Source organism: Drosophila arizonae, chromosome 5, assembly GCF_054131065.1.
Source record: "Drosophila arizonae isolate 15081-1271.41 chromosome 5, UAZ_ARI_1.0, whole genome shotgun sequence".
Classification (NCBI taxonomy): domain Eukaryota; kingdom Metazoa; phylum Arthropoda; class Insecta; order Diptera; family Drosophilidae; genus Drosophila; species Drosophila arizonae.
In genome coordinates this window covers 23727821-23755775 of record NC_142925.1, presented here as the reverse complement: position 1 = coordinate 23755775, position 27955 = coordinate 23727821, and the positions used below count along the sequence as shown (strand labels likewise).

The following is a 27955-nucleotide window of genomic DNA, read 5'->3' as shown; positions in this document are numbered from 1 at the left end:
GAGTAACAAATGTCTTTCATACGCGTTTTATGTCATTAACAATTTTCAATAAAAATGTAGAAAATTTTTGGAAAAATATCACTGACAAATTTATAGATCTTCGTTTTTCAGGTGAGTGTAGTTGGTGTACACAACCATAATAGAAATAGCTAAAATTACTGATAAAGGGGTAAACATATTAGTTTAATAAGATAATACAACGACTTACTTATTATAGCCAGTTGCAATAGTATGCCCGTCAATATATATTTATAAACGACCAAATCGATAATGAACATTGCCATGTATAATATGAAAATGATCGCAAAAATGATTACCCAGAAAAGAAAGGCGCATCGCTTATGCTGACATTAGTCGGTTATTGTAACGCATATCTTACGACTATTATAGGTATAAAAGACACGCCTTACCTTGTAAACCCCACAGATCAAAATAATGCAGCTGATAATGCCGACCGTTAAAATGGCCGACTGCACATAATCCCAAATATCGGCTTTCGAGTCTATAAAGTACAGTGTGGAAATCAACATGCTATACGTATTGGGAAGATCAGATACACTTACAGATAAAAATGCCTCTTTGGCCGAGGAAAGCCATTTCGCAGAAGAAAAAACAGATGAAGAATATTCCGATGCCCAAGCTACAAGTGGGCAAGGGCACGCAGAAGCAACAGGTCTTAGTGGTCATTTTCCAATTTGGATGAACATAGGAAAATTTTAAGACTTCTGATTTTGAACTTGCCTAAAGTTTTCTGACTCTGAATGCTGAGCAAAGCTGAGTAAAATATGATAACGGACTAATATTGGAAACATCAATGGTAAATCAGTACAAAAAAATATGATAGAACAACAACCCATAAATATGTGTAAATAACTGTCACGGAAAGGAATAATTTGATCAAATTATGTTTAATTAGACATCTAGTACGTTTACTCACCCAGTGACAATGCCAACAAAAGTATTAGAAGGAGAGGTCCCATGAAGCTAATAAACAAAACGAATGTGACAAACATAGCAACGATGTGGATACAAGCGACAAACAGCCAGGGAATGATGAAAAACATATTTTTCTGCAGATGAAAAGTCAGAAATATTGAGTTGCACTCATATCGAATATAATAATATAATGACAATGGCAGACAGTTAGCAATAGTAATTATTGATATGGACAGTTATAAATATACATAACCAATATAAATATTTATGTATAGCAACGGCTATATAAATAACATAGATACTGATACACAGCTGCATTCACAGAAGCTTTAATTACAAGGTACTTGTAAATATTTACAGAGATATTGACGTACAATCAGCAGCAGATACCAATAACAAATACCAACAGATTAAAGCAGGAATGAAAGTACAATACGGATTATATTCCTTACAATTAACACGCCAACGAGAAAGAGGATAGCGCTCGTTGCTAAAATCGAAGATGTTACGAGCACACGTAACTGTACTTCGCGGTCCAGATATGGATTGACTAACGCCTCTATGAGTTAAAAAGAGGGCAGTTAAAAGTCCTGTAGACGTCTATGTTTAAAGCACATGACGAACGCTTACCTGACACCTTGTTGTTCAAAAAGAGCGTCGTGACTATCAGAGTGGAGCCGTACATTACTATCATGGTCACGGCTATTATGATGCAGCCGGTGCGCAGGTTAATGCAGCACAAAAATTTGTTCAGCATTTTGTTAATTATTTAGTGGCACAAAATCTCTGATTGCTTCGATATATGATTCGTAAATATTATGTAGATGCCTGCTATTTATATACATTAGAATCAAATCAAACTATCACCCGATCCACACTCCTTTTGCAAGTCTATGGCAAATGCATTTTCCACTCAATTAATTTGAGCTCACTTTATATATAGTTCAACTTTCTTCTGAATTATGAAGCTCAGCTCAGCTCAGCTGCCACGTGCGCCAGTTGCCAGCTGCCAGTTGCCACGCCCATGGCCATGGCCGAGGCCCAGGCTGGCGCAAATTTCAATTGAAGTTCAATGCAAAACCAATTTCCGAGTGCGCGCGAGACAGCCAAAAGGCAGCAAGTCGTGACGATCAGCGATCGAGCCGCGCAGATATTGACAATTGAATGACAGTCTGTCCCAAAGCAAAAACAAAAGCAAAAGCACAACGAAAAAAAGAAACAAGTAAGAAGGCTCCAGTCGAGACTGCTCGACTAGGAGATACCCTGAACCCTCCAAGCTGATATTCTAATCAGTCTGGACTTCTTTTATGCACACATACATACACATGCACTTATAAGCACGTGCTCTGCTGACTGCGCAGTTAGCAGCGACTGCGCTTGGGCTGCGCTGCAATGTGGGCAATAATATGAGAATTTATTTGTTGAATAATTTCTTTTGTAGACATACGATCTTAATGAAACTTTCAGAGCGTAATCATATGGTTAAAATATGTGTACATTCCAAAGCACAAGTCTCTAGTACTTGAAAAGTACTAGTACTAGTACTTTTACAAATTGGGGGAGAAGGGGGCGTGGTATCCAAAATCTGCAAATTACAAAATCTTTGTATCCACTAACTTTATATACAACCCAAATATGAAGTCTCCAGGTCTAAAAGTGTTAAAATTATGCTGAAAAAACCAAGTCGATTTTTCGATTATTCTCGATAAAAAAGTTATCGGACGAGTTATCGAAAAAATAAAGCAAACTTGTACTGCCTATGGTATACACGAGTATGCATGCCAAATTTCAGCTCTCTAGCTCTTATATCTTCTGAGATTCTTTTGCTGATTCAGGGCTATATCGACTCAGCTCGTCGTGCTGATCAAGAATATATATACTTTATGGGGTCTGCGATGATTCCTTCTGCCTGTTACATACTTTTCACAAAACCATTATACCCTGATTTCCCATTTTCAATGGGTTCAGGGTATAAAAAGAAAATCTAGTCAGTCAAATTGAAACCAGTTTGGAAAAGGGTCCAGGAACAAGCCTGCCGCAGTTGCTATATAAATATATATTTTTGTGGAGCTTTTTTGTTAGTGATTTGCAATTAACTTGACACAATGGCCAATCAATTGGCGAACTTTGAATAGTTTAATAACAATTTGTTTAACAAATTGTGGCCAAAACACTGTCGACCCGCCGCCTGTCTGTCGGCTGGGATCGCTCCGCACCCAATTCAACATCAACGTCAACAACGGCTAACACATTGAGCCAACATGTTGGCTGAACAAACGACCTCCAGCTAATTGCATGGACCGGGTTCACTCAATAAAACAGCGACAAGCGCAACAAGAACGACAACGACAGCTTTTGACAGAGACAATTTGAAGCGGGCGTTGCATTTGTTTGTTTTTGAGAGAGGGGCGTGCGGGGGTTTCGTTTTTCTTTTTTGGGTGTCTGTGTCAAGTGCATTGCAGAGCTGAGCTGAGAGCGAAACGCTAGTTTTGCATAACGGCATGTGGGTGTCCAGCCGTACATATGAGAAGCGTGAGTGTCGTGAGTGTGGCCCAAGTCATGACATGGCGAAAGAATAGCTGTTGAGCGAACGTGAGATTGGCCAAGTTGTCGAATTGTAGCCTCATTTAGCTGCCAACAGTTTTGCGACTTAGGAAGGTCGATAGTCTGTTAACACATGTGAATCAATGCCTTGGAATTTGTCCGAGACATTTATAAGCCCAAAAAGATAAGTCGATTTATGAATCAGATAAGATTCTTGATGCTTGACATCATAACTGCAGATAAAGTGAGGCAAAAAGCCTGTCGCAGAGCCTGCTTCAAGACTAATAAACCCAAACTAATAAACTAATATTTAGTTTAGAAAGTATGTGAAATTATGATGTCTAGCGACAATTAAGAAATATGCGAGGTGGATAAATTTAATTAGGGGGCAAAAGGGCGAAAATTTTGCGAACTTCGGTTATAACTAAAAGAAGCATCTACGCTATAAGCATTCTAAACACCAACAACTAATTTATGTTTTTCGTTTCTTAAACGAGCTTAAAAACACATCAAATATAATTGGAGTCGCGTGTGTTTCAACATTTCACAATGGACTCATGATGGATCTGAATTAAATACTTCCGCCTTGGGCGCCGCTCTTCTCTCTCTCTCTCTCTTTCCGTTACTTTATACATATAAAAGTATTTATATATACTTGTTAGACGTGAGTATCTTATCGCCTTTGTTGGCCGAAGCACTTACAACTGCCATAAACAAGAATTCATAATGCTCGCACGCAATTTGCAGAATTATTTATTGAATGTGTGCTTCAATTCCGAAAGTGCGAAAGGTGCTATCAGCGCACAAATATTTGCAATTCACCAGCAGCCCAGTTCTGCTGAGCCCCATTTGTTTGGATAGCAGCTTTATGAGAGGCTATTTTCAAATCAAAGACAAATATCTGTTGAGCGGGCATTATTTTCACATTTTATGGGCTCGCAGAGGTCGATGAGTGTTACACTCAGAGAAAAGGTTGGCATACTGTAGAATGTTTTGTCATGATTGCCTAATATGAGTCACTTTACCTTAGATTGTATTATTATTTGTATAAGTGTATTTAGCCAATTGAAATTGTTGCTTAACTTTGCTTGGGGTTGACAACTTTTGCTTTCAGTGTAACACCTGTGTATTATCGGTCGTCCGCTTATCGTCCACTTGACTGAAAGACAATCTTTTCTTTAATACCAGGCAATCGTCGTCGAAAATTCGATGAGTAGCACAGGAATTGACTTTGACTGCGCACTTGCGTAAACTTCAATTAGGGCTCACTTCATCAATCAATCAATCAGTCAGTCGGTAGGCAGTCAGTCGGCCAATCATTGCTCTGTCTGTAAGTGCTCGACTAAGCACTACGTGTGGGCCCTGCGTTTGCTCTTGGCCAGCTTTTGGTCTTTGTATTGCGTCTGTTGATTTCCGCCTGCTAATCAAATTAATCTCCACATGGAGGTTTATTTTTTCTGGTTCGTCCAATTTGTTTCTGTCTCGCTTTGTAGGTGGGCGGGCCATGTAGAGCTTACCGGTTTGCTCTAAGTTGTTTTGCATGTAATGCGCAGCTTTAATTGATTCCAGCCATCTGTTTTGGCCTGACTTCGATTTGGCATCACTCTGAAAACGTGTACGCTAATGTATGCAGGTAATGCGGCTAATGCTCTAAAAGGCAAGAGGTATTTGATAAACGGAGAAGGAAATTGTTCTTAAAGTAAAATAATTATTAAAGTTGAAATATGTCTAGCCAAAGCTGTGCATATTCTTATAATAAACTGTGTGTTATGCGACAGTATAATAGAGCTTACTCTACTCCCTTCAAGTTGTCCCTGGAGAGTGAAGCGAAAGTGAGAAATGCAGCGCGCGTCGCTGGGAACTGATTGGCTCTTAAGCTTTTGAGCACTATTGAAAATGAAGCAAGAGCGAGTGGCTGACAGAGTGCGCTAGAGCACTTTCAGAAGGAGGAAAGAATGGATTGACAGAGTGCAGAGGCAGCTATACACTTACACTCAAGGCATTACAGCTTTGCAACAAACTGTGTCATGGGGCAAGCTATATAAATTTAACTTTATTATACTTGACTTTGTATAGGTCCTCTACATATGCATGTCAAGTCATTTAAAGTAGCGAATGTTGAAGTAAGAACTTTTATTTTCCTTATCTTCGAACAAGTTTCCTTCAAATCTACAGCCATTTGAGCCATTCATTTATGCCGAATCGCATCGTTTTATGGCCAAACTTAAATCAATTTAAATGTTTGTCCTTTTCGATTGGCCCATAAATCTGTGTCTGTAATTTGGCCTGCCTATTATTATGGCATAAATAATGGCTTCCTTCGACATAGTTGAAGAAGACTAAGCAGCCAACATACAGATATATGTATGTAATTAAGACCAGGCTAATGCCAGAGCTTAAGTGAAAGCCACGTTGGCAGGCCAACATTTTGGCTTTTTTCAATTCTCAATTTTCAGTTGAGCGTTTGCTAGAACGCCGACGTTTTGCATGTGCCCGAGCACAGTTGCTCGTTCAAGCCCTATGCCACGCCCACTCTCTAGAAGCTCGTTAGATTTAATGACAGCGCATAGTTTGGGCACGCACGACATCATTTTTGGCCCAGAGCTTAAGCCAGAAGCCGAAGCCAAGTGCCAGAGAGACCCCGTTTGAGATACATTTGAGTGCGGCAGCACGGCGCGTATGTGTGTGGGTGAGAGTGTGTGTATATGTGTGTGTGTATAGCTCTCTATTGAACCGTTAATTTGTATGTCAACTTAACTTGGCACTTGGCTGAAGCTGCCGCCTCGTCCTTAAGCTTTTTTATACCCTTGCAGAGAGGGTATTACAATTATGTGACATGTCAATTGAGAAAGTTTCTTCATAATAGCAATGTGGCAAACATGTTGAGGATGGTCGAATAGATATATGTATAACTAGTCTATATTCATATAGATTATAAGTAGATGACAGTTAAATTTATATAATTTGTATATTGTATATGAGCAATGAATTGATATGCAATATATTTTTATATTTACTTTATATTGTTAGAGTAATTATCAAGCATTTGTAGTGTATGCAAGATTCGAGCATTGTCGATTATTTCTCGCACTTGTTCATTATTCAAAGCGAGTTCTGCAACGTGCCTGATTTGGAGTATGGCATAGTTGTGCGTCCTTTGTCGCTGCTGTCGTCCCTCCCTCCACTTTCCGCTCGGCTTTCGCCTATTCAATTGCACAGCTTTTGTACTGAACATTCACTTACATCGCCTTGGCACAATAAAGATGGCACTGATAACCACGCCAACGAGAGCCCTATTGGGGTGCTGTGGCAACTCTTTAGTTTCTGCCTCAGCTCCTAATTTCGGAGCAGTTTTTTTGTCGGCTAGATAAGAGAATATTTTTGTTTTGGTGGGGGATTGTGCATGTCAGGCAAATGAAGTGATAAAGTTTTATAGCGCAAACATAGTTGATGATTGCCATTAGATAGAAAGAGTTCTGATTTATAAGCAGAGTGCAGTACATGCCCATAAATTGCCTCGATAAGTATGTGTGAGCATTGAGAGCATAAAAGAAACATGCCTATGTTTGCAAAAGTCCAATAAATGTTGTATTGATCTTTAGTTTTTTCCTTCTTGAGAAATGTTCCAATTTCAGTTTCGTTTCAACTTAAATCACTGTATTTTTGTCAATTATTTGAATTTAAGTTAATTTGCATATTTGCGTTATTCAGCTACAATCTGATTAAAAACGTTATTTATTTTATGTGCGAAATCCTTTTGAACTGCGACTTTTTCACAGCATGTACTAAAAATATAATTTGCATATTCATACAAACACGCGCCCACACACACGCACACATTTACATGTATAAAATGTGTTTGTAACTCATAAAGCAGCCACAATGAAAGCATGTTAGACATTCGCATTGTCAGCCATTGCGTATGCGTGATATTTTAAATATATCCATATGTATATCTTCATATGTATGTATGCTAAACATGTAAATGCCAGTGCATATGCATACGTAAGCCCAATCCGATGGCATGACGGCAACAACAATAATTAAACAACAACAACCACAAGAACATCACGCTTTATTATTAATCATAATTAAAATGTTTTGTTTCCACGCACTTTTTTTTGCTGCTGTGCTGCTGCTGGTCGCACCTTTCGTTTAATATCAAACAAAAACACAACGCAACACAAACAATGTCCTGCGCCAAACGCATTTAACGCCAACAATTAATTATAATTACAACTACAATGTGAACACCATCAACAACATCAACAACAACAACCACTGATGAACCAATGCTGTCACATGCGGCGTATGCGCAATGTTTTCTGTTTCATTGAACGCTTGACCCGCCTTGCCGCCATTTGCAATTGTATGAAAATTGAAATCGAAATGGAAATGGATGAAAAATTGCTGGCCAAATGACGTAACATTACTTTAACAAAAACCACATACACATACATACACTCACACACAAACAAATGTGTGTCTCTGTGGTCCTGTGTGTGTGTGTGGATTATTTATTTGCAAACGACATTGATACTTTATTGTGCACAATATGCGATACTTAATGACGTTTAATGGTCGCTTGCACTTTCGTCGGGCCATTGCCTAACGCTTAATGCAAAATCCAACCAATGAAACTTAAATGCAATGCGAACGTTCAACCACAATAATACAACTACAACAACAACAATAACAATGGGAAATAGGTGGCTTTTTGGTTTAAGGTTGGTGTTTGGCTTTTTTCTATCTTGAATGTATCATATATTATTTATAAACTTATATATCCACAACACACAAATAGTAACAAATAATCTTTGGGTTTTAGCTCTTAGTTCACTTAAAACTTCTATGAAATTATAGATATTCATGAAGTGAAAAATATCAGAAGAAGTTTCTACTGTGAATATAAATATGTATTTATGAATTCAAAGCCATAACAGAGCTTAAATTCTATTTATTTATATTTATATATTTATATAAATTAAACTCTTATACTATACGTTTTTAAGACAAAAACCACAATAAATATATTCAATACTTTGGTTAATTTAACTATGTCTGAGGGACTTTAAATGTGTATACTTAAATATAAACAATTTAAAGTCCCTCAGACATAGTTAAATTAACCAAAGTATATATATATATTATTTAAACTTTTTTATTAGCTATATAAATTATAAAAATATATTGTATATTTCTCAATACTTCACAATTTTTTTGTCTACGTATATACGTTATTTTCGACTATTTATATTGATTTAAACTATCAGTTATAAATTCTTACTAATATAAAGTAATATTATTCAAGCTCTCTTTTCGTTTATTTAAGTATATTATCAAAATACTATTAACAGTTTTATGAAACACTTAACAAAGTGTTCATAATATTTCAACTGTTTTATTACGAACAGATTACCCCAGATTATGTTGCCTGTAGTATATATCAATTGCCACTTGAATACCATCGTCCCACTTGTTTATCACTTGGGTTATTTATTTAGTTGTTAATTTAAGTTTAATTTTAATTTACACGAATGCCCAAAGTCGCGACAGGCGAACAACTGAGCGAAAACACCTACGTAAATATTTATTCAAATTGTTGCGCATGTAACAGAATACACACATACACACATATGCATACATACATACAATCGTACTGTATGTGTGTGCAGACAGTGAACTGGAGCCAACTGCGCTCGGCTCCAGCTCCAGCGCCAAACTATGAAATGTGTCAAGTACAGCAAACAGTTACAAATTTATGGCAGGCAGCACACGCGACCAGGACCCGCCCTCGTCCTCCCTAGCCCGCCGCGGCCCCATCCACTGACCCCCGCTTGTCCTGCTGGTTGGCAGCCTGGACCGTTTGTAATTCAATTAAAATGCAAAGATTTTTAGCGCTTCAGGCACAACAAATGTAGCGTGCAGAGAGCGAGACGGAGAGAGAAGGAAATAGAGAGTAATGTAGTGTCTCAGTCTGCTATGTCCACTTCTCCCTGTCAGTGGGCGCCCAAGTGGTCTTGTTCATGCTTGATATGCCCTCTGTATGTGGATTAAGCATGAGGATTATTAGTTCAAGTTAGTTCACTAAAAACGTTTTTATTGAATAGGAATTTTATCTGTTAAAATAAAGAATTCTTTTCTTATTTATTTGTCTCTTAACTAAACACTCTTTAAAGGGTATTTCATAGTCAGATGTTTCATGTCAGATCTCTAAATTTTATACGTTTGCGTTTCTACTGATAAAAGCCATGACATCTGCTGTTATCAACAATATAATTTAGACTAAACATGGAAAAGCTCTTCTGGCCACGGCTGTCAGCCTTCTGAGGTATGCAAATGACAAAGTGAAACAACACAATTTACAGCAAGCCTCGCGGGCCAATAAAGTTATTTGGAACTGAGCTCAGATCCCGTGCTTGGGCTTTGCTTGTGACACTCTGTTTATTTGTCGCTCAGGAATGGCTTTACGATCAATTAACAATAAATTTGGTTGGGTGTTAATTTGCAACGAAATTTCGTCAAATTCGTGGAACAAAAGCGAAGCTCTGTTCGCAATGTTTTTTAACTGTTAATTGAGTGCGCAATAAAATTGCCAATTATTTGATCCGGTTTATGAATATGAATATTCACAGTAATCGTAAATAAAATTAGAGGTCAGCGTTAAGCGGCTGACCTATGTGAAGCCCTACAAATGACCTTGACTGTGAACGGTTTGGTTTTTTGTGGCTCGAATGTCAATGCGGTTTTTGTTAGCTGCTAGCGAAAATTGCATAAAGGTAAATAATTGGCCCAAACAAAAGCGCAAAGCGGAAAAAAACAAGGCAAAGCGATTAAAGCGTGTGGGCTGTGGAGAAGGCGGGACCATTTACAGTTGGCACAATGGCAAATAATTGCTGTTATTTTGGCTTAGACAACAAAGCCAATAGCTGCCACAATGACTGTCAAACTGTTGTGGCGCGTTTTTAAACGCGCCAAAGTCGCTCGACTGTGTGTTCGACTGAGCGTATTGCGCGAGTGTGTGTTGATGCTTAGCTGCGGGCGTAAATTGAGCATCACAAGTTCAATTACACAAGCACATACACACATTAGCACACACTCACACATGTGAGCTGCCCTCCAACTAAATTTTTAATGGCACTTTTTAGTTTATTTTTCTCTCTTTTATTTTTGCACAAATTTTTCCCATTTAAATTTGATGTCGGTTTTGGGTTGCTTTTCAATTTCCGACGCCCAACGTTTGTAATGCCCGGTTCACGGCTCTTATTGTTGTTTTTGAAACAACAATGAAGCATTTCCGGCTACCAGATGAGTGTGTGTGTTTTCAAGTGTGTGTGCATAACCGAGTGTGAGTTGGTGAGCATTCTGTGGATTATTATTCATTAGTTTGTGTCAATTTGTTTTAAAATGTATATGTATGTATATCTATATAAACATATTTAATATACATATATATTTATGCAGAATTGTACCACCGAAGCCCCGAAGCTAAGTTGAGATCTGTCTATGAACGGATATAGCAATAATAATAATAATAATAATAATAATATTATGAACGCTTGAATGCCCGACCAGCATTAATATAAACCACCGAGGCTGCCCAAGTAAAGAATTTCGTTGGAAACATAAATTTACGTGAATTAAAAAAAATATTCATGTCAAATTAAACTTGGAGATAAATCCAAGGCGGGCTTAGATTTATGTAAATGTTTAGCTAAGTACAGTAAATAAAATACATTGAATTTAATTACAATCTTTTCATTGAATTAAAACTGATTTCTCATGTCAAACTAAAACTGATGATAAAATTTAATATATTCTAATTTATATTATAATCGAATTGAGCAGGAAAAGGTAGATTTACGGCTAGCATTTAGATACAATAAATAAAGGTTGAAGCTAAATGAATAAAAATAGAAATGTTATATGAAATTTAACAGGGGGTTACATTCTGAAAAAGTGTGATTATCAATTATCAATGTAGAGCCGTTTTCCTAGAAATAAGAAAGAATAGAGAGGATTTCAAAATAACTCATAATTGGATAAAATAACTGATAATATTGAAATGTCAAAAAATTAATTTCCCTTTAAGTTTAGTCCAACCAATTATTGTCATTAATATAATTTTTTTGAAGATTGAATATATTTTCTTATATGCTTACTAATCTTGTTTTTTTTCACATTCCTTCTAATTGCAGGTAAGACACGTCATCTTTAATTGCATGCTGAGTGTATTCATTAATTGATTGTGATTGTGAGTAAATGGTCGGAAGAGAGAGAGAGAGAGAGTTCATAACGCGTTCGAGTCAAACTTGTGAAGACTTTCGGCCCACGCAGCGCAGAGCTGAGTGCCCGGTTTTATGGCACATTCATTGAGTGGAACGGAACATTTCAGGCCTATCGCATGTCCAGAGAGTGTCAAAAAGTGTGTGCAGCCCGAACACTTCATGGACTCATACAGAGAATTGAGAATTGAGACAGGCAGACAGAGAGACATGGACAGACAGCCAGACGCTGGTGTGGCTGTGCTGTGGATCGTTCTGTAACTGTTTACATTTGGCTGGAAGACCCCCCACTGCTGCCCACTAATACCCACTGCAGCACGCAATGTTCGCTTCGTCTTCCGCCCTCTGCTTGCCCTTTGCTCTCTCACTCTGTCTCTCCTATGTGTGCTCCACTTCAGCTATTTTAATACCGTGCCAAAGCAGCAAATGACACCAAGCATGTTATGCCCCACCCGCCACCCATCCTTCGGGGGCTTTGCTTGTGCTTGTTATTGTAGCCGTTGCGAATATGCCAGTAATTTAGTGGGCGTGTCCCGGCCCTAGTAGAAAACTTTGACGCCAGCTAAGTCCGCAGGCGTTGGCAACAGCCAGAGCAGCGCGAGAAGCTGGCCGAGGCAGGGGAATTGCTTTAGCGATATCTCTCGAGTTCATTGCTTGTAAAATTGACTTTAGCACAAGCGCATCCACCAACAGCAAACACAACAACTTTCAGCCGGCAGCTAAACAAGCCGCAGATACTTAGCCAGAGTTTTGCAGAGATGCCTTTCTTTTTAGCCTCCTTTTGCAGAGATAGATACCCAAAGCATGTGTGTAGAAGCTGGCATATTAGTGCATATCTAAGGTTCTCAGAAATGGTATAGCTGAATGATAGGTATATAGCCTATTCCTGCACAGACTTTTATTTCCACCTTGAACTACATCAAACCAAAGAAATTGCCCCATTGCAGTCAATAATGTATTGCATATTTATTGATGCGACAGGGCATCTGCCAGTTGAACAAACTCTTTGAACAGTTTTATGTTTTTTGTGTGCTGCGCATTTGGTTTGCTTACCTTTTGGCCTGGCAGTCAAAGCTTGGCCGCAATTTGTGTGCCGCGTTTTTCAACTTTGTTGCGGCTGCATTTTCGCAATTTTTCTAGCTCATTTGCCCAGACGCCAAATGTCCTTCAGCACACAGACAGACGTAGACTTGCTCTTAGTAGTCCCAGTTGCCGTCTCCAATGTGCGGCTTTGGTTATCTTTAGTTGCTGCGGCTGCTGCTGCTGCCACTTTGGCAAATTAAAGTGCGCGCAAAGCCCAAAGCGCAAAACCCGTTTGCTGGCCAGGCCGACGCGAGGCACACGTGCAGCAAGGCAGCAGGGCAGCAAGGCAACACGGCAATATGGAAACGGGCAGCTTGCAACAGGCAAGAGGCAAGCGGCTGGCTGCAAGGCTGCATCTCAAGCTCAGGCCAGCCCAATTTGGCAATGCATGAAAAACAATCCAAAGATTTTTCTCTTATTTTATTTTTTTTTTTTGCTTTTTTGGTTTTGGTGCTCATTTCATTTGTTGCCGCTTGGTGGTATAATTTGCGCGGCAGCCGACGCCCCAAAATACGCCCCGGACCAGCGCAGAGGACACATCAGAGAAGTCAAAGGCAGTCGCAGCTCCGGGTTAGCTGGCTGGGGAGGCAGCTCAGCTGCGCTGTCGATTTACGAGCTGTGATATTTCGTGCACGGCCTGCCAAATTGCATGCGGATTGTATTTGAATTTGTGTTGGTATTGGTGTATGCATTAGTTGTTGTTGCACCACACACAAAAGTTGGCTTCGAGCCAGCTGTGCACCATCGATTGCCAGCTGATAGCACATGCCACTTACCTAATCTACTGTGGCGTTACGCAAGGACTCCTTACTGTTCTATAGAAGTCAGCATACATCCGTAAGAGACATTCCAATACGTTGACAAAAAGGCCATTTCATAAGTGCAGTACAGTTAATATGCATTAGCAGATATCTTATCAATATATGCAGAAATTGTACATAGTACTATGGCATCGTATATATAATTTATACAAAGGCAATGCAACTGAGTCAATTAAATATAATCTATGTAAAGAATGTCTGATATAACTTCATGCCTTGGCTGATGATATAATGCAAGAAAAGAAAAGCCAAAAACAAAACATTCCTATATAAAATTCTATAGAGTCTTATGCATATAATGCAATACAACTAAGGAGTATCTTACACAAAGTATGAGCATAAAATGATAAACTGGAAACATACAATCGATTAGAGTTTTAAAAATGTTCAAAGAAGAATTAGATACAGGAGAATCCGGAATAATGACTCCGTTTATAGCATTCGTACGGTTATTACGAGGAAAATTCTGGTCCCTAGATAAATTTATATTATATAGTGTCTTCCGGATATATCGACGGTCCCTTGAACGTCGCTATAACCTACTGAATCTTTAACGAATTACATATATTAGTTTTATTAGAATTTTAATGTTCCGTGCAGAAGAAGCTATATCCGTGTTAATAATATCTGCCTATTATCTATTTGAGACATTCAAATTTTTGAAGGAATTTCTTAAGATAATTTACAAGTTTGCATTCATAGCAATTCTACGAATATTGCAATTGCAATTTAAGTAATTACTATTATCCAAGGCCTTATGAACATACTTAGTTCCAACATATCCCACTGAACCCGTCACTTGCGTGGTCAATCCAAAAACATGGCTGTGTCTATTCCTGCCTCCATCAGATACAACTGCCAGCTCTAGCTTAATATTATGCAAGCTCTGATTGTCACTTGTTAATGGATTCGTTGCAGTTGCAGTTGCAACTTGCAGCTATGTAATGGATCCGGCCTTCCTTGCGTAGCCAAAAGGGCACCGCAAATGGGCTATTTGCCATTTTCCACTCCCGTTTAGAGTGCCTCGATTGACGATTGGCAAAAAGAAACAAAACCCAAAAACAAATGTATATGAAAAAGTTCTTGAAACTGTTATGCGCTGGCGATTGATTTAATGCGGAACGGGAACGGGAACGAGAATGGGTCTGAGAATGGGAATGGATATGGGACTGAGGTTGAGAACGGGATTGCAGATTGGCCACGGTCACCAATGGGGCGGACAAGCGGCTGGCTTCCTCGCTGTGAGCTCTGAGCTAAGAGCTGAGCGCTGAGAGCTGAGCACGTTCCGTTGCTGTAGCCGTTGTCAAATATGGCTGCGGTCAGTTTTCTAACTGCATCGGCCAGCGACAGCAACAACAACAACGACAACAAGAGCAAGAGTTAGAGCTGGAAAAAGCTTGGCAGCTGCCTCCGCTGTGGAGCGGGCATAAATTTCGCATCCCAAGTTGCTTTTACCTTTTGCGGCCACCCTTTTTACATTTACCGTTAAGTTCTGTGCTACAAATTTGCGCTACGCGAATTTGTTTGAACATTTTCTTCGTTTTAGTTTTTGTCTCTCTGCTTCTATTTTTCGGTTAAGCATTCGCCTTCTCCATTTCGCATTTCCCCGAGATTCGCCAATAGCGAAACGGGCCAAGTGGCGCACAGATTCAAATTGAGGCAACTGCGTGAATTGGGACTCAACTCAACTAAACCGAAAGGAATTTTTGAGAGAAAGAGCCACAAACTTCGGTAGCAGCTGGCAAAGGCAGCTACCCATTCGTTTAGGCCACGTTAGCTGGCTAGCTGCCTGACTGGGTTGTTAAAGTGGCAAGCGTACAATCAAATGGCAGCCAGGTGGCTTTTATCAGCGGTGCCAACAACAGTCCAGACCCCACATGCCGCCTGCCACATGCCACATGTGTCTATCAGCAAATTGCATACCCTGCCACCTACTATCAAAATAGGAGTTGATCAAAACTAAAGCAGAAGTGCTTCACATTGTATACCACTTCTCAGGTGAAAACCTAGACATGTTCATATATAAATTTTTATATTTATTTATAAATATTATATAAAATATTAATAATTATATTTAATAATATTTACATTTAATATATTTATGAAAAATGTGTTTAGTTCCATCATATTTTCAACACCTACAGACACACACCTATTTTTACTAATTTTTAATTTAATGAATCATACTATATTGAAGCAATATATACCTAAAATCTTATGATTCACTGCGTCTGTCACCTTTTCAAATTTCACAATCAATTGTCATAAACATATATATGTTATTTGTAACAATACTCAGTATTTATAGGGTATTTATTAGTCTCTATAGAAATTCTCATTTTCGTTGCAATTTACCTGAATTTTTTTGATAGCTATATATGAGTATTTGGGTTTGTTTTTTCACACCTGAAACTCTGAAGAATTGAATGTTCACTATGTGTGCATTGCCTCGAATCGACTTCATGCCGCTACCGCTGCCCCTGCCCCTGTTATCCACCTCAATCGACGTCTCCTGCTGGCATTTTAACAACTTTGCGCCGACGGGTAATTGCTGTTCAATGCGACACACGCGACGTATACGCAATCTCGAAGAGATTTTTTGTATAAAGCAACTTTTCGTTATAATAACTGTCGGCAATGCGTCGTCGTCTTTAATTTCATAATGAGCGACAGTCGATGGCCAAGTTGATGGACATAGTATATGTGTGTGAGAGAGACAGGGAGAGAGAGAAAGAGACTGGCAACAACTGTAACTGCAACTGCCATTGCAACTCGCTGTCATTCAACACCTCAAGGGAGGCCGCCAATTGATCGGGGGCGGGGCTGTCGAGGGGCGGCAGTGCCAGCGGCAGCTTAAGGGCATCTCAGCTCGGTTTGATTTGCCATCGATGGCACATAATTGCTGCCTGCTGGTGACAAGTCGTTGCAGTCGCTGTTTGTTGAATGCAACACCTCGTCCGCCCCACCGCAGCACCGCTTACTCGCTTTCTCGTTTCCTGGGGCGCTTTTTATGAGCAGCGCGTTGCCTATGTGGGTCAGCGCCTGCAGCGTGTTATAGTGCAACCAGACGGAAGTTTCGTTTGTTTACAGGCCCGTCTGTTTGTGGCATCCACGAGCAGGCGATAGGCTGGCAACACCAGCGGCTAACGAACTTCTGGTGCATCGGACAAATGCTTTTGCGGTTGCCCTAATCAGAGCAAATCTCGAGTTGATCACAAATGGACTGATTAACTCAACAGACAAATGCTTAAGACGCTGAGCTTAAAGAGCAACTTTGGGTTTATTTACTCTAACTCGACTGCAAAAGGCGCTGGCAGCATTCCTTCATGATTTCATTTGCGCATTTCAAGAGTTTAATCAAAATAAAACGAAAAAAAAAATGTTTAATTTTCTGCTTGCTCGACTGCTGAGAAGGGTGGTTAGTTTTCACGTTGGGGTCGCAAATGAGCTGGGTGGGTACTTGACGGGGGTGTGGGTGGTAGGAAGGCGGGTAGAAAAGTTGGTAAACGGTTTTCACGGTTGGCCATAATTAATTTAATGTCTAATGCCCGCCCGTGCACGGCTAGCAAATGGAAAAGTTTGCTCAACAAATCAACGCCGGCTGCGTTGACAACCCAACAGGCCGGGGCGGGTCAGCCACACGTCTGACATAAATAGCAGAACATAGAACGGTAGAAAGTCAAGTGGTCAGAACCAATGTGGCCAGTTGCAAGCGGCAAGTGGCGAGTGGCGAGTGCCAAGTGGATAGTGCCAACAACTGTCGATCGTTATGTATTGGCGATCGTCTTTGACGCTGCAATCGCAACGTCGCGACGCGTCGAGCTGCGCACGTTTGCCATCAAATCGATTAGCGCGAGTCATGAGCAGCTGTGGAAGAGCAATCGTGCAATCGCTTTGGACATGCTGAGCCGTGTCTTGTCGTTAGCTACTCTTCTGAACACCCTGTATTCCTGAGAGCATAAGGTAGCTCAGGCAATGTACTCTGGCATGGCAATTTCAACAACTGAGTGTGCCCTTGTGTCATTGCAGGTAGATTAGTCGTGTTAATTCTTATGAAATAGGGCAAGCTATGCAATATGTCATTGCTGAAACACGAATCTAAAAAATATCGTTGATATCATTAGCTCTTTTGTGTACAAATAAAATTCTAATTTACAGTCTAGATTATCTCCTTGGGATCTTATTTTCGACAGATATCTGATTTGGCTCAGCAGACAACTAGAAGTCCGAAAAATATTCTCTTCTCCTATGACTTAGAATATTTATTTCTCTTGCTTATACAGTATCAGTCCGGTAGTACAAGAAACCCTGACTATAGAATTCTGTCCACAGTGTATCGTAGTCGATCCCCGAGCCTTTTAGTACTGCTTTGTGTGTGCCATTTCATTGTTCCACATTGACCATTGGGCAATGACTTTGACATAGAAACAGGCCACAGAGGCAACATGGAAAGTCGCAGCGGCCTTTCACTGGGCAACGGCAGCAACATCAGTAGCAGCAGCAGCAGTTAATGCTGAAGGTATTTCCATTCATGGCTCGAACTGAACTTCCCTCATCCAAATGCGGCTTAAGCACATGCCATTGCACCCACGCCTGCAGAGGTGGGGAAAGGGGTGGGCGGACAGTGTTTGTGGTTGGTTGTTTAGCCCTGGCGCAATGCCGTGACCATCCCTTGGAGCTGCTCTGGGCGTTTTGCTTCTGGTTTCTTGTTTTTCCTAGTTTGCTTTTACGTCTTTACGCCTTTTATTTATTTTCTGTTTGTTTGCCTGAAATGCAGCCCACCCCGTCGCCTACTGCCTCACCTCTCTCTATCTGTCTCTCTCGCTCTTGCGCTCTGCTGTTGGGTTATGAATATGAAAAATGCTGAAAGCATTTCAACGGTACTTTAACCCCGCGACAGCAGTGGCAACTTTGAAAGAACAAGCATAGCGACAAGAACGACGCATATCTTGAAATTTATTCACATCCCTTTGTCCCCCGCTCTTCGCTCCCGCCCTTCACCACTCTCTTCTTGCCTTGACTCCAGCCAAATGGGCAGCTTTTGTCGCCTGTTTATTGTCGTCTGTTTCATTGCTGTTGCTGTTGTTGTTGTTGCTGTTATAATATTACTGCTGTTGTAGCAGACCTAGACAAATTCGTAACGTACTTTCCGGTGTAAGCATCCCGGTTCCAGTTCCAATTCCAGTTTTAGTGCCAGTTCCAGTTCCAGCTCTAGCTCCAGCTCCAGCTCCTGTTCGCCTTTCAGATTTGTCGTGCGGCGCAGTCAACAATCATAACCGTTATATATGTATGTATATGCTGTGTATGCGTGTGTGTTTGTTGTTGTTGTTGTTGTAGCAGCATTTTTTATGTGTTGTGTAAATATTGATTTTATTTCTGCTTTTTTTCTTTTTTCGGTTTGTCTAATGTTAGAAAACAGACTAGAAATTTGTTTAGGTTTTGCCTTTGAAGCTAAAATACATATTGGATTTGAAGGCAGGTCTTCGCGGCATGGGAAACCATAGAGAGAACTTCCAGGGGGAAACTTTTAAAGTTGCTGGTAGCTCAAATTTCATTGAAACTATTTGATGAATTAAAGGGACGAGCTGCGTTAGCAGGGATTTATTTAATGTTATATAATATTTAATGGAAAAATGTGAAAAATCATTTTGATTGGTAAATAGTTGAGACCATATAACTATTTTGATTTTATATATTCAATATAGTTTATATACAATCGTAGAAATGTATATTAGATAGACTCTATTGCATGAAATAATATCAATTTTTATTTCCATAATATAGTGCACAGTCTCCATTTTTGTGAATCATATCCTAGCTGTTCTCTATAGCATGCATAGAATGAAATTGTTTTCATTTTTCCCGTATAGTTACAATAATCTTGTCAGTATAGTAACGACAGTCTCGTCAGCTATATATACGAGCACAGCTAGCTTCAGGGTATTCAATGTTCGGCACTTTGGCTTTCATTCTTGTTGATCCGCTTAAAAGCTTTTGTGTGAACAGTTGAAACGGTAGTCGATGTCATTGTCAGGCATCAACAGTTAATCTCTGAAAGGTCTGCCAATCTAGCACCCGCTCTTCTGTGCAGCCTTTCTCCATTCCTGCTCTGCCTCTTCCTTTCTCTCTCACTCCCTCTCGCGTGACATTCTCTTCTCTTGTTTATTGCAATGCTTGTCACATGAAATTGCATTCACAGCGCGTGGCCCATGGCTCGTGGCTCATGGCTCGTGGCTCGTGGCTCATGGCTCATGGCTGATGGCTAGGTGAATGCCATGTTGTCCGCATCCTTTGGTAACTACTTGCTGCACTTTTAGTTTACCTTTCGACGGCTGCTGTCAATGTCCTTTGGCCCGGGGACAGGGACTGTGAGGACACCGCGGACAGACTTGGCGGCAGATAGAGGAGAAACTTCTCTGCAGCAGCAGCGAGACAGGCGTGATGAGAAGATGTTTGTCTGAATGCAGTCGAGTGTAAAAATATGAATGGCGAATGGGCGGCTGGGCGGCTGACACGCCCACAGCTCTGGGCTTCAAGTAAATTGCATGCGTACACTCAAAGAACGTGAGTGTTACTTCTGCTGTGATTCAGAATTCTCTAAAATAGGAATCGTGCTTGAGAGTTCAGAACAAAATACGTCCTTTATAAAACTGTTGGCTGTGAATAAATATAGAGAGTACTACTTTACTTTAAAATTTCATGGATTATAAATAAAAGTTAGTAATGAGAAACTAATGTTGAAATACGGGAATCCCATTTAGAATTCCCAATCCAGCTGGAATATCCATTAGTTGGTATATTTTTCTCCAAGTGTACGTATATGCACACATTGTGGTGGAAGGGGAGTTCAATGCACCAAAGACTCCACTGATAAATGTTTAGTCAGCGCCTCTGCAGAGCGGCCTCCAATTTACTAGTCAAAGCGTCTTGCAACACTTTCTTCTGGCAATCAGAAGACGACGTAGCTGCTCGGCCCTGCTGCTGTAGGTGGCATGACAGGCTGCATGCCGTATGCTGCATGTTGCAGCGCGAAACTAGTTTTTTATGATAAGCAAAAGGCAAAAAAGACAGGCGCAGCGAGCCAGCCTGCCCAGCCAGGGCAGAGTACAGCTCTAAGCTGACTGCCCTGCCCCTTGAACAACAAGGAGCGATAGGGCCAGGCCCATCCTTACATCAGCAGCTAGGCGGCTGCTTTGCTTGTAAAGAGTTTGTTGTCGTTGTTGCTGTTGTTGTTATTGTTGTTGTTGCATTGTATTGTGTGCTGTCTAGTGTTCTGTTTGGCTTTAAGGCGGCTGCTGCTTGTCTCCTGCAGGCGGCAGCGCGTCATTGACCTCCAGCTGGAGCCGGATGATGCAAAAGTTACGAATGCAGCATCAACTAAAGAAACCGTAGCTGTAGCTGTGGCTGTTGCTGTTGCTGCCAAAAATGCAATCAAGGCGAAAGAAATGTCAGGCATCGCGAGGCCAATGTACGCATAAATTAAAATCAACCAAATTCGCTCGCTCGCCCTGCACGAGCGCGCCCAATGCCGAGTGTCAACTGAGCTGCCACGCCCACACCTCAGAGCCGCAACCACAGATCCAATTGAACTTGGCCAAAAAGCTGGTCAAGAATGCGCTCAGCTAACAACCAAACAGCCAAAGAAAACAGCCAAACAAAACTCAATTAAAGCCAAAGCGCCGAAACCGAAAACGAAACCAGTTTTTATGGCGCGACAGACACAACTGAACATGGAGGACCAGACCGGGCCAGGCCACAGCACGAGAGGATGCTGTTGGGGCTGGAGCTCTAGTTGCCTAAGCGATTCAGTCAGAGATGGGCGTGTAAAGAATTTGTGAGCGATCACTTGGAAAAAATGAGACTTTGTAGGCATTTAATTTATTTTATTTCTTAACTATCCCCATAACTTTTCATTTAGCTTCTCAGTAATCTATTCAAAAATATTATCATAAGTAACTAGTTGAGCAATTATAGAATATGACTGTTGTAGTATTGGTATATATTATATATGTATGAAATTTGCAGATCATATTATAATATTATCATCATCCCCATCATAATCGAATTCTCATATTGATATTAGCAGCTCATCGCATTCGTGCAAGTCGTGTCACGAGTGAAGCAGCTCGTTCGCTCCTCTTTAGCTCTGATCGTACGCTCTGTGACTGTGGCTCTGGCTGGACGAGCGCATTGTTTGGCCACAGATCCTACTCTAATTCAAAGTGCCTCCAATGCCCCCAAGCCTCTCCTCTCGCCGAGCTGTTTGTTCTCTGGCTGGTTGCCCGTTGCTCGTTGCTGTCTTTGCTTTGCGGTTAACCACAGGCATCTTTGCAACGAGCAAAATTTATAAGATGATGTGCCTGGCATGTGCTCCCCCCTGGCTGGCGTTCGGTTCGGTTCTTCTGTTCGGTTCTGTGTCTTGTTCAGATTACATAAATTGATGTTGATGCCGCTTGGGCTGCAACTTGAGACGTTGCAACAAACGCAAAATATTGCAGAGCGAAGCGTTAAATGCGCCCTCGGCTCTGTGCCTTTGCCTTCGACTTAGCCAATGCCAATGCCAATGCCAAAGCCAGTACCAAAGCTAGCGTTAACCAATGACAGTTGGCCATCAAAAGGCTTTTGCAGCACAGAATTATGATAATCAGTGTGAAGAGAGTCTACTATATAATTAGATAATGGCTGCCTGCCATCGCAGTCATAAAAGATCGCATCATAAATAAAAATAAATATTCAACATTTTCTACTATTCAATATTTCAACAGATCTTAATTGACCTTCGTGGCTCGAAGCCAGTTGGCTAGCTCTCGCCCCGCATATTTATTTTACTTTATTGACAGCTTGAATATTTCTCGACTATCATTATTATGAAATTTGCACAAGTGCAATGTGCGGGGAAGTTCACAGTTAAATTCTTTTGGCAGCGGAAATTGATAAACAAATATTATGTTCGCGAAAGCAAGCAAATTAAGAAAAAGGCACAGAGATATCAGATAAGAGCGGCTCTTTGGGGTTTATTTGGAGAGCAATAGCAATAAAGACGGATATATACACTTGAAAGTGGTTGTACGATAACGTATTGAAGTCTAGTTTCTTCAATTTAAAATAAATAATATTTTATTATAGATAAGAGACAAGCATAATCACAGAGTATTAAAATTTAAAAACATATTTATTTATTATTGTGAGTTTAAAAATATGAAAATATTTTGTAAATATACTTTGTCATATTTTTCCAATACATTTCTTCTGGGAATATACGCAGGAGAGAGGAGGCATTCGGGGGCATGCATAAAAGGAGAGATAGATATTTATGTTTTTAGAAAATAATTTTGAAGAAAATGAAAGTAACTTGAAAACATTTAAATACTATTCTTGATGATGATATAATAATTTTTTAAACAAGTAAACAGAATTTGTTTGCTTAGTGTGCATACTTTCTTGCCCACTGTGCTGGCAACATCTTTTCCGTTATAATTTTGTTAATTCCGGCCGTTGGTCGATTTCGTTTGTAACTCGATACCCTTTGTTGGCAGTGGGAGTTTGTACAGCAGACTAAATGAAACTGAAGTTGGTTGGCCATAGCAGTGGCTGTCAAACTGTGGCGGCAACTGCCAAAAAGACAAAATACAGAAACTAAGACAAAGCGCAAATGCTGACACTAATGAGACCATAAATGTAAAGCCTGCCACAAGACACAAGACACAGGCAGTGGCGCGAGACGGCGAATGCAACAGCGACTCTAATTGCTGCAATAGAATGAGATTACGAGCAACTGCAGCAGCAGCAGCAACAACAACAGCAGCAACTGCAACTGCAACAGATGGCCGCCAATTGTGGCGACCCAATTGCTAGAGACTTGGCCAACTGGCTGGCTATTTACTTTTTTCTGGCAGTGTGCTTGTGTTTCTGTTTATGTTTACCTGCTGACCGGACTGTCTGTACGTACGTACGTACGTCTGTCCGCCTGTCCGTCTCCGTCCGTCTTTCAATCTAACTGTCTGTGTTTGCAAACAATTGCAACAGCCTCGACAACAACTACTGTTTGACAATTTATCAATGAATGCCTTTTGCTGTTGTTGTTGCTGTTGTCGTTGCCATTGTGCGTTGCCTTTTCTTATTGGAACAGGAAGTCGCTTATTTGCTGCAAGTGCGCATCGCATTGACATTTACTCTTGAGCAGAAAAGAGAAAAAGAAATCAGCTGGAGGAAAATCTATGCGCACTTGCTCTGCTTTTCGCTTCTACTCCGACAAGGAGCAATATAAATGTGCCACATATTCCATTGCAGGGTATTCAATGTTCGTTGTTTTTGGTCAGTTTTCCGCAAGAAAAGCTTTTGGTTTTTTGGCAATTTGCATTGATTTATGGTCTTCCACTAAAACACCAAATACGTCGAATGCGAAATAAATATAAAAAGAGATGCGGCATACAACATCATGTGCCCCAATTTTGTTGCAGGCAAATGGAATTTACGGGCTGCAACTGCGCTACAAAATAAGCAGAAATTCTAAATTAGTTTTTAGCCTCGCTCTGGGGGCCATTGCCAGGGCCAGAACCAGGGCCAGGGCTAGAGCCAGAGCCAGAGCCGCAGTCAGATTGGATTGGAGAATCGAAATCAAAACTCATAAAAATGCAATTTGCGCCAACAAGTTGACTTTAAGCAGGCCCAGAAAGCGAGCCTCCCCCAGGTCGAAGCGCACATTATCCCCATCCCATAGAAAGCCGGATTCTTTAGCCTTGGGGCGGCGAGACGTGTCTGCAATTTGCATTTGCACACATTGCGGGGGTAGCCAAGAGCGAGTTGCCCGGGGTTAAAAAGAGGGAAGAAGCAGTGGCGAGAGTAAGGGAGGCCGTAAAAACCATTTGGCGCACGAAAGTTAACGTGTGCAGCGGGAGCAGCGGGGACGTGGGAGTCGCAGCAGGAGTAGCAGGAGTATCAGGGTGCGCCCGTCATTTGGGGGCGTCGTAGTTTGTGTGGTGGAAATTTATGTTTATGCCGCGAGAGCCGAGGGTGGCGCCAGAGCTGCACATTTGCGATTTGTAGTTCCATAACAACAGTTGAAAGCCGGAAATAACTCTTACGGCTGCCGAGTTACGTGGGGAGGCTAGCTTTACGTACTAAATAGTTGAAGAGGCTTATTGGCCAACATTAGCTGAAAACGGAGAGAGAATTATCTATAAGCGCATAGTTTTTCTCGGAGTATATCGTACGGACGCTATAAGCGGAGTCGTTATAGCCGGATTCTAATGTATTTCAGATTTACTTACTAATAATTAAATTTACTAAGAATTAAATGCAGTAATTTTCTTGTCTTGCAAATAAAGATAATATAAAACTACAGATATGAAGTAAATTATTTAGTATGATATTATGATGTATTTAAGAAACTTGTAGCTTTCAGCATCAATCTTGCCTTTTGCTCATTTAGAGATCCATGAAAAACATAAAAGCCTTCAAGTATCCCTTTGAAGCGAACAAGTAGAGTTGAGGAACATGGAAAACTTTTTTCTACTCTCATATTAATGTAATTTTGACAAACGGCTTTCTAGCACTGAGTGTGTCCTATTTAATAGCCACATTTCTCGCATTAGGATTTATGAGCTGTCCGCAAGGGTAACAGATCCCCAAATTCTAATCCGTACCCAATTCTGGGTGCACACATGTGTGCACGTAACACGCACTTTGCATAATTAATGCACTGGCAATGTCACCAGTTATACACTTGAGACTTCAGGGCGCATACATACATACATATGTGTATATATGTATGTAGACGGAGTGGGGAAGGAGTTGCCCTCGACTGCATAGGAAAACGTTACGGAAGTTGGCTCTGTTGCTTGTTAGTGCTGGAGCATTTTTTTTTATAATTAAAAGAAGAAATTGCCACTTAAAGCAACGGTAGACAAATGAGAACTTTTCCAGACGGGCATAAACGACTGTGCCATTCTCTGTTTCCAATTAAAATGGGACTTATGACGGCCATAATAAACGGATGCATCTATCTTACCTTATAAAGTCTCTAATGGTAATTTATGTGTGCTGAGAACCCATATACCATTTTTCACAACAGACAGTGCATCCGTATGATGCATTGGCAATCGCTAGATGGCGCTGTTGTCACGCGCTCATTAGCGGCAGCATTGTGAATCCGCCCGCATCGGGCGCTTCACCCAACGCAAGCAGGAAGTCTTTTCTGTGCATGTGTGGGTGGCAATGTATGTGTGTGAGAGGTTGTGCGTGTGAAAAATGAACAACTTGAGCACGTGAATGGCACACCTGATGGACGAGGCAGAAGCCAGCACTCAATGCTGTCAGAGTCACGGAATATAACTCATCCTCTATTCTTTCCTTTTCTTGTTGCAGGAGCTGAAGGAGAGCTTCAACTATGGCCTCTTTGCACCACCCTCGAATGGGAAAGCGGGCAAGTTTCTGGACGAGGAGCGGCGCTTGGGCGACTATCCATTCAATGGACCCGTCGGCTACCTTGAGGTTAGTACCATCTATCAAGCATACGTGTATATAGTGGACTTGACTGACCCCAACTTCTCTTATTCTCTCTGCTGTCCGTTGCAGCTCAAGTACAAGCGTCGCGTGTATAAAATGCTCACACTGGATGAGCGCCAGCTGAAGGCGCTGCACACGCGCGCCAACCTGCGTCGCTTCTTGGACTGCATCAATGGGGGCCATGTGGAGAAGATAGCCAAGATGTGTGCCAAGGGCCTGGATCCAAATTTTCACTGCTCGGAAAGCGGCGAGACGCCGCTCTCAGTGGCCACCGGTGCCAAGAAGCCCAACAAGCTGCTCATTGCTCTGGTCAATGGCGGTGCTCTGCTGGACTACCGCACCAAGGATGGCACCACAGCGCTCCATCGAGCTGTCGAACACGATTCGCTCGAGGCGGTCAGGTGGGTCTCCACAAGTTTTCCATAAGTGGAGTTTAAATCTGCTTCAATTATATTTGATTTTATACTAATCCATATTCAATTCTCGCAGCACGCTCCTGGAGCTTGGCGCCTCGCCCAATTATCGTGACGGGCGTGGCATAACGCCCCTTTACATTTCAATAACACGTAAATGCGACGCAAAGATTACGGAGAGCCTGCTGCATGACCACGCCACGCTGGGCATACAGGACAGCCAGGGCTGGAACGAGGTGCACCAGGTAAGTCGGTGACGGGTCCAAATGGTTGCTAACATCTTCTCTATACGACTGAGCTCACTCTTGGTTCTTGTGAATGACCCCGCTGCCTATCCAAAATTGAGAGAACTTTGGTGCGAAGGTGCTGGGACAGTTAAGAAACGTATTTGCTAATTGATTTTTACTTCTCTTCTGTCTAACTTTAAACGCTTGCCCTAACTATTGTTAAACTGTGATTAGGCCTGTCGGCACGGCCTAGTGCAGCACTTGGAGCACTTGTTGTTCTACGGTGCTGACATGGATGGACGCAATGCGTCCGGTAACAGCCCGTTGCATGTTTGCGCTGTTAACAACCAAGAGGCTTGTGCTAGAATGCTTCTCTTTCGCGGCGCACAACGCGGTGCCCAGAACTTTGCCAACCAAACTCCCTATCAGGTATTTAAAACAAACCCAATCCAAATTCAATAACATAAAACACTTTTAGGCTACAAACAACGTAACGTAACGTAATGTAACGTAATATACTCGTAATATAAGTTACTCGTAGTTATAGCTGGTACTTCTGCACGTAGTTTGCTTGTAGTCTATACGAATTGAATGCTTTTGCTTCTGGTTTCACGGTCGGCTAATAAAACTCTGTCTACCTTAGGTTGCGGTCATCGCTGGCAACTTGGAACTAGCTGAGATCATTGAGAACTACAAGTCGGAGGATATAGGTGAGTGCAAGAGAGCCTTCCACAGTCATACAACAATTCATTCGCACTCACACAAAGTGGGAAACGTTGATCAATCAATCTGTGAATTCGCAGTTATAGTGGTAATCCAATATATTTGCATGATTGACTGACTATAGAGTGATTGATCTTAACGTTTCCGATACGCATCGACCAATCCCATTGACTCGTACTCGACATTGACATTGCCATATCGTACCTTTTACTCATCTCTCGTCCCGTTCAACCCTCAGTTAATCCCATTTTTGTCACAATTTGGTTTCAATTCTTTTGATTTTGCTCAACTTAATCCTCTACTCAATCTATAGCTAGATCGATTCCAATCAGTACTTAGTTTATTGAATACTCTGTTTTAATCACTATTAGTCCCGCCATCCCAATATTCAGTTCTCAAAGACACCCAAACAGATC

General features: G+C 41.1%; 3 protein-coding genes across 13 annotated transcripts in view; 1 reads left to right on the top strand and 2 right to left on the bottom strand.

Annotated features, from left to right (window-relative positions):
• Window positions 1–27955, top strand: part of Prosap (SH3 and multiple ankyrin repeat domains prosap) — a 79642-nt gene that overhangs the window by 42039 nt on the left and 9648 nt on the right. For 2 of the 8 annotated variants that reach the window (XM_089470514.1, XM_089470510.1), the window contains exons 3-8: window positions 8190–8207; window positions 26036–26161; window positions 26246–26577; window positions 26666–26834; window positions 27051–27245; window positions 27460–27526. In XM_089470514.1, coding sequence (XP_089326640.1) covers window positions 8190–8207; window positions 26036–26161; window positions 26246–26577; window positions 26666–26834; window positions 27051–27245; window positions 27460–27526 — 907 coding nt within the window. The remainder of the gene's footprint in view (window positions 1–8189; window positions 8208–26035; window positions 26162–26245; window positions 26578–26665; window positions 26835–27050; window positions 27246–27459; window positions 27527–27955) is intronic. The other 6 variants (XM_089470515.1, XM_089470511.1, XM_089470516.1 and 3 more) reach the window with 3 other exon arrangements.
• On the bottom strand, window positions 10–852 carry LOC108616963 (uncharacterized). Of its 4 annotated transcripts, none has more exons than XM_089470525.1 (4): window positions 564–852; window positions 411–502; window positions 209–344; window positions 14–149 (listed from the first exon to the last, which is right to left on the bottom strand). In XM_089470525.1, exons 1-4 carry the CDS (start codon window positions 685–687, stop codon window positions 91–93), a joined length of 411 nt encoding a protein of 136 aa, XP_089326651.1. In that variant the 5' UTR covers window positions 688–852; the 3' UTR covers window positions 14–90. The 4 variants fall into 4 exon arrangements, with proteins under 4 accessions (XP_017867995.1, XP_089326651.1, XP_017867994.1 ...); XM_018012505.2 differs by having other exon boundaries at window positions 19–158; window positions 209–338; window positions 564–851; XM_018012504.2 differs by having other exon boundaries at window positions 19–158; window positions 564–833.
• LOC149268833 (uncharacterized) lies at window positions 693–2137 on the bottom strand. Its single transcript, XM_089470523.1, has 4 exons — window positions 1567–2137; window positions 1389–1495; window positions 938–1070; window positions 693–873 (listed from the first exon to the last, which is right to left on the bottom strand). The coding sequence occupies exons 1-4, from the start codon at window positions 1691–1693 to the stop codon at window positions 812–814; spliced, it is 429 nt and encodes a 142-aa protein (XP_089326649.1). The 5' UTR covers window positions 1694–2137; the 3' UTR covers window positions 693–811.

Excerpts from the sequence above, each read along its gene's own strand:
- LOC108616963 (XM_018012504.2), bottom strand. The coding sequence starts at position 687 with ATGACCACTAAGACCTGTTGCTTCTGCGTGCCCTTGCCCACTTGTAGC. Across the intron at positions 503-563 it reads CCAAAGAGGCATTTTTATCT|ACTCGAAAGCCGATATTTGG; the intron begins GTAAGTGTATCT and ends TGTACTTTATAG. Across the intron at positions 345-410 it reads TGATCTGTGGGGTTTACAAG|CATAAGCGATGCGCCTTTCT; the intron begins GTAAGGCGTGTC and ends GACTAATGTCAG.
- LOC149268833 (XM_089470523.1), bottom strand. The coding sequence starts at position 1,693 with ATGCTGAACAAATTTTTGTGCTGCATTAACCTGCGCACCGGCTGCATC. Across the intron at positions 1,496-1,566 it reads TTTGAACAACAAGGTGTCAG|AGGCGTTAGTCAATCCATAT; the intron begins GTAAGCGTTCGT and ends TTTAACTCATAG. Across the intron at positions 1,071-1,388 it reads TTCTCGTTGGCGTGTTAATT|AAAAATATGTTTTTCATCAT; the intron begins GTAAGGAATATA and ends TTTCATCTGCAG.